Source organism: Carettochelys insculpta, chromosome 11 (assembly GCF_033958435.1).
Source record: "Carettochelys insculpta isolate YL-2023 chromosome 11, ASM3395843v1, whole genome shotgun sequence".
Taxonomy (NCBI): domain Eukaryota; kingdom Metazoa; phylum Chordata; order Testudines; family Carettochelyidae; genus Carettochelys; species Carettochelys insculpta.
Genome location: NC_134147.1, coordinates 12,017,330 through 12,030,031, shown reverse-complemented (window position 1 = coordinate 12,030,031; position 12,702 = coordinate 12,017,330). Strand labels below are relative to the sequence as shown.

Sequence of the window (12,702 nt, the reverse complement as noted above, 5' to 3'; positions counted from 1 at the left end):
ACAATTCCCACCCTTTGTTTTCTGTCTTTTAACCAATTCCCGATCCATGAAAGGATCTTTCCTCCTATCCCATGACCACCTAATTTACATAAAAGCCTTTGGTGTGGGACCGTGTCAAAGGCTTTCTGGAAATCTAGGTATATTATGTCCACTGGGTGCCCCTTGTCCGCATGTTTATTAACCCCTTCAAAGAATTCTAATAGATTAGTTAGACACGACTTCCCTCTGCAGAAACCATGCTGACTTTTGCCCAACAATTCGTGCTCTTCTACGTGCCTTGCAATTTTATTCTTTACTAGTGTTTCTACTAATTTGCCTGGTACTGATGTTAAACTTATCGGTCTATAATTGCCAGGGTCTCCTCTAGAGCCTTTTTTAAATATTGGCGTTATATTGGCCGTCTTCCAGTCATTTGGTACCAAAGTGGATTTAAAGGATAGGTTACAAACCACTGTTAATAACTCCGCAATTTCACATTTGAGTTCTTTCAGAACCCTTGGGTGAATGCCGTCTGGTCCTGGAGACTTGTTACTATTCAGCTTATCAATTAACTCCAAAACCTCCTCTAATGTCACTTCAATCTAAATGAGTTCCTCAGATTTGTCACCTAAAAAGGCTGGCTCAAATTTAGGAACCTCTGTAACATCCTCAGCCGTGAAAACTGAAGCAAAGAAATCATTTAATTGCTCCGCAATGGCACTGTCTTCCTTGATTGCTCCTTTTATATCTTTATCGTGCAAGGCCCCACTGCTTTTTTAGCGGGCTTCCTGCTTCTAATGTATTTAAAAAACATTTTACTATCGTTTTTTGAATTTCTGGCTAGCTGTTCCTCAAAATCTTTTTTGGCTTTTCTTACTACATTATGACACTTAATTTGGGAGTGTTTATGTTCCTTTCTATTTTCCTCACTAGGATTTGACTTCCACTTTTTAAAAGCTGCCCTTTTCTCTCTCACTGCCTTGGCTGTTTAGCCATGGTGGTTCTTTGTTAGGTCTCTTACTGTGTTTTTTTATTTGGGGTATACATTTAAGTTGGGCCTCTAGTATGGTGTCTTTAAACAGTTTCCATGCAGCTTCCAGGGATTTTAGTTTAATTACTCTACCTTTTAGTTTCTGTTTAACTAGCTTCCTCATTTTAGTGTAATTCCCCTTTTTGAAATTAAATGCCAGAGTGTTTGACCGCTGCGGTGTTCTTCCCAACACAGGAATATTAAAAGTTATTATATTGTGGTCACTATTTCCAAGCGGTCCAGTAACAGTTACCTCTTGGACCAGATCCTGCGTTCCAGTCAAGACTAGATCGAGAATTGACTCTCCCCTTGTGGGTTCCTGTACTAGCTGCTCCAAGAAGCAGTCATTTAAGGCATCAAGAAATTTAATCTCTGAATCCCGTCCTGAGGTGACATGCACCCAATCAATATGGGGATAATTGAAATCTCCTATATTTATACTCCTCCTTAGTCAGCTGTCCAAGTTTCCATTTCTTATCTGCATCCTTTTTGAGTTTAAGCTGACCAAGGATTTCCCTATTAAGCCAAGCTGGTTGCCTACCATATTTGCATTTCTTACTATGCAGCGGGATTGTTTGTTCCTGTGCCTTCAGCAAGACTTCTTTAAAATATTGCCAGTTCTCCTGAACTCCTTTCCCCTTCATCTTCGTTTCCCCTGGGATTCTGCCAATCAGTACCCTCAGGGAGTCCCAGTCTGCTCTTTTGAAATTAAGAGTCTGTGTATTACTGTTCACCTTTCTTCCTTTCGTACGGATCCTGAAATCTACCATCTCATGATCACTGTAGCCCAGGTTGCCACACCGTCCTATTTCTCCTACTAGTTCTTCCCTGTTTGTGAGCAGCAAGTCAAATTGTGCATGGCCCCTGGTTGGTCTGTTAGCACTTGTACCAGGATGTAATGTATATCCATGCTTACATTCAATATAGCAGACTTAGTAGAGCATGATAATTTTGTTTCCCAACTCGGCATTTCTGAAGTATATTTTTTGACTTTTTATTAAATTTGATCTTTTCCTCCCTGAAATCCTTGTGTGTAAGTGACTGTGCCTTTGAAAGATCACCACATGGTAGGGGAAATATTCAGATCTGTCCCACCTTTGTTACTCTGTTTACTACTTAAATGCATTGTTCTAATACATCTGTTTAGTTTCCCCATTTTGATCTTGCAAAGAAGTTGTAAGGCTGTATGTGCATATATGATATTACCACCAGCAGATGGTGGTACTTTCATTAATGGATCAAACAGAGGGAAGGAGGATGAGTGCTTATTAAGATACACATCTTGAATAATAGTAAAAGAGAAATGGAAACAATCAGTGACACAGAGAGTCACTGTGGGCCCTGGGGCATGGTGGGAGGGGGGCCTGGATCTGGTAGGGGCAGGATTAATAGCAGAAGGGGTGGGGCCTAGGGCACATGGCCCTCAGCAGCACTGGGACTCCCCTTCTCCCATTCCCTCCCAGCTGCACTGCTATGGCAATTCAAGTAACATCAGCAGTAGCTGGAGCTCTGGGCCCCCTTGAAAGGCCAGACCCTGGGGCAGTTGCCCCCTTTGCCTGCCTTTATTGGCTAGCCTGGAAAAGTCAATTGGTTTTTTCTGAATATTCTACCTCGAATAGAAAATTAGCCATTTGCACAACTCCTGCATATTAGGTTGTGTTGATCAGTTCACTTAATTCTGATTCATAGGTCTGGCCACTTCCTTATGTTTTCCAATGCTTGTAACTTGTATATACTGCTTTCTAACATACAGTATACCCCGAGATACGTGCACTTGAGTTGTGCATATCTCTGATTATCCCGACTAAGTTGTGGGGAAAACTGATCCCCAGCCAGAGCAATAAGAACAGCACAGTAAGGGGCACTGCTAACATTCTGTCTGCACTACCCTAAGTTTGGCGATGCAAGGTTGATTTTTGGCATTACTCGTCATGAAAAGCAGGTGTACAGAAGTCAGCCTGAGAAGCCCTTAAAGTCAGCAGGAAGGACTAAGGTGGACTTGCTGCTTAGAAAAGCAGCCCAAGTGGCATGAATCGGAACTCATCTCCTAGTAGTAGACCAGGCCTAAGTGTTTGTTTTTTCTTTATACAAGCCAGAGTTACAAAACCTCGTTGAGAAACACTCAATCATTAACAGTTAGTTCTAGGTAAATACAGATAAGGTTGTTAAAGAAGTAATAAGTCTGAACCTTAGAAGTAAGGAATAGAAATTAAGGCTTCCTCTCTATCCTTTTCACACCCAGTTAGTAGAAATTTCACCACACTGATGGCCCCTCTTCTTAACCTAGGTATAATGCAGCAAGTCATTATAGTCCTACCCTTATTTTTGCAGCTTGCATCAGCTAATTGTTACTTGAGTATAGGATTTTGTTACCGCTTTGGCACAATGCTTGCAGGATGTTTATTGCTTGCGGTGAACTGGAAAAATTGGTAATGGCAAACATGTAATATCAGAATAGCTGGCCACAGATTTCTTGAAAACTGCCTACTGTCAATGTGTAAACAAAATAGATGTGAATCCAAACTGCAGTTTAGCCATGATAGGTGTCCATTGCCATTTGGCCTGTATCTTGCAGCCTACCTTTTTCATGTAAAAAATAGTGTCTCTAAATTAATTCAGTGGCAGTGCTTGTTTAAGGAGTGATCACCTGAGTAAGGCTTTGCATTCTTGAGCCTTTTATACTCTATGTCTGCACTGTTGACAGAAGTTTATTGACAAAAATCTTTAATGTAGATGTAGCTTCTGACCGCGTAGTTCCACTTCCTTAAACTTAGCAGATATGCTCTGGATTTTGTACTCAGCCAGTGCCTGCGGCAACAAAGGTTGAGTTTTGTCAACAAAACTTGCGGCGTGTCTACACACACAATCCAGTTTGTCGCCAGTCTGTCAACAAAACTGCACTTTCCCCAGCAGCATTTTGCCTCTGTGATGAGGAACCCTTCTCGTGACAGATTCCTGTCGACAAAAACAGCAGTGTAGGAACTCTGGGGGAACTTTGGTAGACAGAGAGGTCCCCTGGCCAGCTGGATCCTGGAGGTGCCCTCTCCACCACAATCAAAGCTCTATGACCTGTGCCTCTAGCTGCCCTTAAAGGCCCAGGAAGCCCTGTGGTAGCCAGCATGCAGGCAGCACAGGCTGTACGCTGTCTGCAGGGATGCCTCACAGCCACACTCAGAACTGGTATGGTGCTGCAGGCAGTCACAGACCCCCACAATCCCAGGCTCCCCAGGGACCCTCTTGAGGGGTTGCAGGACCCACCCCAGGGCAGAAAAAAGCAGGGCCCCCTCCTGGTCCAGCCCTGAAATCCAGGACCTCCTGGGCCTGTGGGGAGAGGAGGCACTGCTCCTGGACCCCCTCCACCACGCACTGCAATGCTCTGGGGTGTGTCTGCCTCGACACAGCCCTGGCACAGTGCGGCCACCCAGCCTACACCTTGGAGCAAGTGTGGGCCCAGGTAAAGGAGTTCTGCCAGGTCTATGTGCAGCCCTGGGATGTGTGGTGGAGGTTGGGGGCAGGGATGGCCATCTGCCACTATTATCAGGAGCTAAACCAGCTGCTGGGGGGGCGGAAAAGATGGCACAACCAGCACTGTGGCCCTTGAAATGGGGGAGGAGGCCCCCCTAATGCAGCAAGAGCAGGAGCCGGAGCAGGCAGGACCCGCACCAGAGCCTCAGGACAAGCCAGCCTCTGACCCGGAGTCAAGCCAGGGACAACATGCAGGGTATCACCAGACCTGTTCAGGGAACTATCTGGTGAGTACCACGTGGGCACACACCCCGGGGCGTGCGAAGAGGAGGCATGTCAGAAGCATCACCTGGCCAGCTTGGATGGGACCACATGGTGCAAGCCCAGCACATGCAGCCATGTGCACAACCACGTGTCCCACCCGGAGTTGGTGGGGCAGCTCCTGGGCAGAGGCGCCAGTCCATTGCCAGACCTACGGGGGTTGCACCAGCTCACAGGCCCGGTGGGTGGAGGGAAATGCCACTGCAGTGTCTGGGCAGGGGCCAGCCATACTTGTGACAGCCCATCCCCCGCGGGTACTTCCCCAGGCAGTCCTCGACCTGTCAGGGTGGATTATGGCCACGGTCGCACCCCTTGCTGCTCCCATCGAGCCTGCCAAACCCCAGTCACCTGCATACCTCCCTGTCCTCCCGGCCCCATCCCAACCCTGGCGGGGACTCCAAACTCGCAGCATGAGGGGATCCTGTGGCCGGTGCCACTAGGGGTCCTGCTCCCCCGCAGGATTGTGGCCCCTCACATCCCTCCCTGGACTGAGGCTACTCCCCTGTCCCAAGCTCTCCCCAGTATATATAGCTACCAGTTTATGGACATTGTGAATAGTTTTCTACACCAGCGTTTATTTTGGACACGTTTTTTCCTGTGTTAAAGTGAAAAAAATAAAAATTTTTGGTTTAACACCCTCATTATTGCGGGGCGGGGGGGAAGGGTGGGTCGGTCTGCAGGGTGTGCCCTAAGCAGGGTTACTAGGGGCTGTGAGCGAAGCTCTGCTGTAGGGCCTCCCATATCTGCACCCCATCCCTGTGACCTTGGCAGCGAGGGCCCGCACCTGGCTGTGCATAGCCTGGGCCGGTGTTGGCCATCCATCCATCCCTGAGGAAGGCCTTTTTGCTTTCCACAATGTTGTGGAGGGCACAGCCTGCCCCACAACTTGGGGGACATTTCACTCCCCCCACATCCAGGTGGATCAGTAGATAACGACAATAGGCATGCTTGACTTGATTGCGTGCCCAGTTGAGGTGGCTGTTAGAGGTCTTTGGTGGGGTCCAGGTAGCCAGTGTATGTCCACAAGAGCCAGGCAGGGAGGGGTTGGGCCACATTCTCCATGCTGCTCAACGGCATGGTGACATCCCTGACTGCAAGCTCCCCGTGGGGGATGCAGGTCCCCCCACCTCCATCATCTGGCAGGGGCAGGTCCAGCCCAACCACCTGACATACACATCCACGAGCCATTCCTGGCACTTATCCAGGACCTGCATCACAACTGAGTGATATCACTTCTGGTTTACATATCGAACTGCACTGTGCTCCAGGGCACAGATGGGGATGTGGGTCCCATCAGTGGCCCCAAAGCAGTTGGGGAAGCCCAGGGCAGCGGAGCCGGCATGGCTGTATCCACATGTCCGAGACGGATGACCCTCCGTAGCAGGATGTTGTTGAGGGCTGTGATGACCAGCAAGAGGAGGAGCCTGAACACATACGTGAGGGACCGAGGGAGGTAGGCCCTTAGCTCTGGGTGGATCCCCATCCCCTTGCTGTCCCCCATCCCTGCCAGAGCCCTCTGTTCCCTCCAAAGGGGCCCCAGCAGCAGGTCTGTGCGAAGGTGGGACGGCACAGACCCTGGGGATGAGTGCACCACCCCCCATGTCCCAAGGGTCCCCCTGGCAGGAGCTCCCGTTTCCCCCCCATGTGAGGCCTGCAGACAGAGTGTGCCTTACCTGCAAGAGGATGGCCCAGACGGTGGACCTGACAACCCCAAATTGGTTCCCAGTGGAGCAGTAGCAGTCTAGGGTGGCAAGCTACCATAAGGCAACGGCTACCCTCTTCTCCACAGGAATAGCGGGTCGCGATCGGGTGTCCTCCGTGTGTGGCGGGGGGATAGGGGGGTGAGCCAGGCACAAAGATCCAGGAACATTTGCTTCTTGCATTTGGAAGTTCTGGTCATCCCACTAGTCGGTGCATGTGGTGTACTGCCACACCTGCATGATGAACTGGGGGAAGAAGGGGGGCACCAGGGTCAGCACCCCCCCCCCAAGGCGGGGTTTGTGGTGGGTGTGGGCCATCAGAATAGGTGGGTGACAGCAGCAGGTCTGCCTGGGTGCAAGTTATGGCTGGGGGCTGGTCTGGCTTCATGGCTAGGTGCACGGCACAGCGTCTCCCTCAGTCCACGTGTGCTCCCTGCACAGGCTATGCTGTCCCCTATGGGGGTTGCAAAGCCCCTGGCATTCAGGGAATGGGTCTTGGGAGGCGGAGAGGGGGCTTAAAGGGCACGCCTGGCCTGGACTCCTGGAAGGGCTTGCCAGCCATGCAACCCTGTGTGGGCTTCTGGGATCCATTCTGTTGAGAGAACAGCTGGGGCTATATAGCTGCTCTCTGTCGAAAGAGTGGTTTGAAAGAGCTATACGCTTTTATGTGCGGACGTGCTCTGTCGACAGAGGTTTTGTCAGAAAACCTCTTTCGACAGTAACTTCTTGGATGTATGCATAGAGTTTAGGCTTTTGTATGCTCTTGGTATATTTTATGTATTTCAATCAATGAAAAATAGTAAGGTTGTGAAGACAGAGTTCTCCCATCCTTTAAGGAGTTTTAAATATGGAGTGGAACACTGTATTGGTTTCAAATTTACAAATAAAATATAAATAATTTATAGTAGATGGTTACTGGTTATATATATTGGAAGGTGTGTGTTCTGTGACTCATCATTGTGAACAAGGATTTTCAACCACGTCAGGACTTCAGAAAAGTAATTTTGCCTTTCCTGAGATTATAGTCCAATACTTTATGGGTCACTATATTTTAATGTTCCTTTGAAAATGAACACTTATAAGGCTATAATCTTTTGAGACTTAATTCCTTCTTGTTAAATAGATATCTATTTTTCTGCCTTGTCTTTGATTTAATGTCAAGGATTGTCATGTCCTATATTAATTTTAATTCTAATACATATGTTTGTAGCATCAAAAACTTAGAGTCCTAAAGAATTGGGTATTAGAATGATGGGCACTATAGAAAATCAATAGAATATTGCTGAACACTTACAACTGATAATTTTAGGGAAATAAAGTTTTAACTTTGATTAAATAGCAAGGATTATATGAAGTTTTCTATAGCATCTGACTTCCAGCTGATACCTGTTTTGTCATAAACATTTCAGTTGTTTAAATCAGTAAGTTTAAATTAGGTTTACACAAATAGAAATATTGCACATAAGAAAGGGGGAGTGAATCTGTCATGAAGTATTGAATTTTTGGTATATTTCCTGTTTGCTATTGTATGTTAGATTATTTGTGTATTTATCTTCCATAAACAAATCGTAGCCAAGCATCCTTGAATTCTTAACAAATATTTCCTGGTTTTTCACAAAACACAAATATAACGTAACAATGAAGGCTGGTAGCCCATATTAAACCAAGAGCTTACACGTAAAGTAACATTCGTAGCTAGACTAGCATTAAAATTCAGGGCTGTTAAAGTGAGTTTGTTAAAATATTTAAAATTCAGTAAATAATGTTTTAATTGATGTAAATATTCATTTAAGTCTCTAAAGAGTTTCAAATTAATACTCTCAGGTGCTACATAAAAAACTTTTTGTGTGTGTTTCAAATACCCTTTTATGGACATTTTATTATTAGGAACTCTGTTTTGATATACTTAATGTGTTGTTCCAATAAGATTTCTTTTGCTAATACCATTTTATGAAGGAAAGGTGTAAGACTGAACTTCTAACACTGGCAAAAGTAAAACTTCAAGGCTGTTGTCTGAAATATTTCTTTCAGTGTGGCTTACACTTAGAGTACAGTTAATTTTTGTGCATTTCCCACAAGTCTTAGATTTAATTCAAATATCTGTTCTGATGATTTTATGTAAATGTCAATTGTTATATTCTAGCAAATTCTCAGCCAGGAAGCATTACTTTCAACTCTCTTACAGGATCTGAAATACGTTTTTGTTATTCATAGAGGGCTCAATTTAGGGCTTGATCATGCTCCTGTTAGTAGCAATGCAAATAAGCCTTTATTCTCATTTTATTGTTGCTGTCACAGCTACAGATTTGTTTAATTGGAATTCTTTGTTCATTAATGTGGAAAGAGTTTTTAGAAGAGAAAGTGTCTAACTTTGATTTGAGTGTCAAAAGACTAAATGCTTTAGTTTCAGAAAATCTAATCCAGATAAACCCTACATGCTTAGAAACTGAAGTAGCATAGAACGAATAAATACTTCATGGAAATCTTTCAATTACTCAATCTTTCAACTACTACTAGCCTCAAAATGCTAGTAGACTATCCTGACATCTGTATTATATTGTTCTCTGATCCCAAGCTACATATATATATATATAAAACTACATGTCTGTGACAAGATGAGAAGTTCTGCGGAGATATTTTTATTTGCCTGTCTAGACATCAGGGTCTATGCAGATTTACTAAAATCATGTGTAGGCTGCCGTTCTTTTCAGCAGAGCAGATTGCTCTTTCTGTCTTACTGGTTATTTTAAATAATAAAATGACAGTAGTAGAACTGAGCCGGTAGTTATCCTTAATTTTGCCATTTCACATACACAACTGTATTCTAGGAGTAAGAGCAATAAATATTTTACCTTTTGACAGACAGATAAATGTGTGTCTACTTAGGTATTATTCAGTGTAGTGGGTTTGATCCATGGTAGAGTAGAGTGATTACCAAAAATCTGTCATCCATTTTTAAAAGTCCTTCACTAGAGTACAGAATTAAGTTATCTTGTGTCTTAAGATAACATTTTTTCCTTCCATGTTAATTTGTTTATTTTAAAGGCACCAGAAGTGATCCGGATGCAAGACAATAACCCGTTTAGTTTTCAATCAGATGTCTACTCCTATGGAATAGTGTTATATGAACTGATGACAGGAGAACTGCCCTACTCCCATATTAACAACCGAGATCAGGTGAGAAATATTCATCTCTCGTATAACGTATTGTATTTTGGGGGAAGATGCCGTCTTTTGACATTTTATAAGTTGTATTAGTATTTTCTCTGTGACCTAGTGTATGTAGACACTATAATAGTGTCGTGAGTCCTCTTCAATTAATACCAGCAGTGTCAATGATGCACAGTTACCCACATTCTTTTTTTTCTTTACACAAAGATATTTTACCTAGTGAGTTTGTATAGAGGCTTCCATTTTTATGTAGCTTAAGAGAGAGATGTGTATACATAGACCATTAAGTGTCTGTACCACAGACAGTATGCTTCCTGGGCTAAAGTTCTAGCTTGAGCCTGTTTATAAAGGATGAAATGTATTAATTGTAGTGGTCAAGATTTTCTGCCAGGAAGACAGCATATTAATTTCTAGAAATGTTGAGACTTTGGAACTGCTGAAATTTACTGAATTGAAAACATTAGTACAAAAATTCTTTTCTGGAATGTTTGGCTGAATTCAGGTTTTGTGTTAATTTCTGAATGGATGTGTTTCCTTCAGTAACTTGCACTTGGCATGATTCTTGATTTAAACTCAAAGACCAACTTTATCTCTAATGTCTTTTGATCTGAGTTGACTTTCTGAAGTTTTAATAATGAATTATGTAGAAGCTTGAATGTCCATTCCTGTTATAAATGTTGATCTATAATAGTATTAACATGGTTGTCTCACCTTTCAGATAAATATCGTGGTTTATTTCTGAAATGGATGGAACATTTCCCCCGTACTGTAGAATGACACTTATTTCAGCAACTTAATTTAATGTTAGGCAATTGATTTCCTCATTGAGATCTTTTAGTTTTGAATTATATTTGTGTGGTACAGTTGATGCAATATTTTTATTATGCCGCATAGGGAAACCAAATCCTGTGTTATGTTAGCTTAATCTGGGCTGGGGTTTGCAGCTGAAATTGCAAGAGGAGCCATTTTCTCAAATTCAGTTACAAAATCAATCTTTCAAGAGCCACAGTGCACATGAATACGAGACAGTCCTTAATAAAAAACATCACACCCTACTTTTTGTCACCCGTTTTAATAACAGCACACGCAGTTATTTGTACCAGTTAGAAAGTTATGTTACCCCCATCTCTAGGCTTTACTTGCAACAGCTCCCAAATCCGCTCCCCAGTCCCAAGGCTTTACCGCCCCCCCATCCCACAAACCCACCCTTTCTGCCCCCAGGCTTAACCCCTCTGAGCCCCAACCTTCCTCTTCCCTGCCCCCACCAGGATTAACTTGCCTCAGCACATACAGCTCCTCTGCTGCTCCCTGTCACTTTCTTGGTGGGCTACGTGGCTCCCACAGGGGCAGGCTCAACTGCCCGTCCTCTCCTGCTGACTGACTTCCGCCCACGTGGGGCTGCCCCTGCTGAGCAGCTTTCATTCCCCGGCTTCCTGCAGCCCCTAACTTCTCAGCGGCTCCAGAGCTGCTGCCACTTACACAGAATTTATTTTTAAATCAGTAAATTCTGTTTAAGTGGCAGCAGCCTCCAGAGTCACATACAGAGTCAGTGGCAGCAGCTCTTGCAACCACAAGTTGCTCCTTAAAAAGCCACAGGTTACCGACCCCTGATCTGGTCAAAGATATCATTATTAGTCGGTTAGCCAGCTAGATCATTTTAATAAAGGTCATGAAAGTCTGAGCAACAGTATTGTTAAATTGGAGTCAATATTTTGCTAATCAAGAAGGAACAAAACTTGCAGACAGTGTTTTGCACTTCGTAGACCAAGAAAACTGGGAGCTTATCTTAAGGGGAAAAAATCCTTCACAGTTAAATATTGTAAGAGCTCGTCTTCTACTTCGTAGTTCTAACGGGACCTATACTTTAACAAGCAGTTTTTAATTAAAATACTGTTTTATGTTGATCAATAAAAATTTATTGGTAGATTAAACAGTAAGCACATGAATTGGAGTCTTTCTGGGTGGATGTACAATCCTTTGGTACGTGAAGCCTTCAGCTCCAGCAAGTCATCTGTGAGGAAATGCTCTAGACTCTGGTCTTATTGCTATATATAGGAAAAAAAATTACTATGCAGTGTCACTTAGCTGTTTAGACCAATTGAAAAAGCAGGACCACCCTTCCAGGTTATTGATTTTTGACTAATATTTGAGTACAGTAGGACCCACCTTCAGTATTTCCATGTTAAAGAATGTATTAATGGTCAGTAAAATAATTCACACTATTGGTGTTCAGGTTGTCTGTGTTTTGTCTCCTTGTTTAGATCATTTTTATGGTTGGTCGAGGTTATGCATCTCCGGACCTCAGTAAACTGTACAAGAACTGTCCCAAAGCTATGAAGAGGCTTGTAGCAGATTGTGTGAAGAAAGTTAAGGAGGAAAGACCTCTGTTTCCACAGGTAGGAGTCTGTTTTTTATTCATATTTATTTTTAAACAAGTCTTAGAACTATTCATTGTGCATTCTGTTTTCCAAAAAGACACTGCAGAAATATTATTAAGAATATGATACTCAGTAGTGAAGATAGAAGACAAGTCCACTGAAAACTGAGGGATAGCAGGAAAATGCTACTTGTCTCTTATTCTTGGTAAATATTTTTGAGACTCAGGCCCTGTGTGAGCCAGGTTTCCTGTGCACTTGACAATTAATAACCTAAGTGGCACTGAAATTTTGCAAATGTCATTTAAAGAACCTATTTCACATACATTGATGTAGATACTATTAGCTGGGCAACATTAAAACTATTTACTTCCAGATGACTGACTGACTTTCATATTGTAATTGTTTGTATTAAGTTGGCTAGTTTGTCTTATCCATATTTAAAGCCACATTTTATTTTTATTTGGTATCAGTCCAAAATGAAGCCATTTTTGAGAATTTTGACAAAGGCTGCATCTACACTACAAGATAAATTCAAATTTAAGGCAGTTAGTGCTTTATAACCATGTGACTGTCTTCACTGTAAATACCATTAGCTCGATTTAGGGAGCACTAATCTCGAGATTACAATATCGCGGTTACCTGACGAGTACAGCCTCAA

At 43.5% G+C, this 12,702-nt stretch overlaps 1 protein-coding gene across 3 annotated transcripts in view; it reads left to right on the top strand.

Annotated features, from left to right (window-relative positions):
• The window catches only part of RAF1 (Raf-1 proto-oncogene, serine/threonine kinase), a 137,964-nt gene that overhangs the window by 121,381 nt on the left and 3,881 nt on the right, over window positions 1–12,702 (top strand). For all 3 annotated transcript variants that reach the window (XM_075006115.1, XM_075006113.1, XM_075006114.1), the window contains 2 exons: window positions 9,541–9,672; window positions 11,928–12,062. In XM_075006115.1, the coding sequence (XP_074862216.1) occupies window positions 9,541–9,672; window positions 11,928–12,062 (267 nt within the window). The remainder of the gene's footprint in view (window positions 1–9,540; window positions 9,673–11,927; window positions 12,063–12,702) is intronic.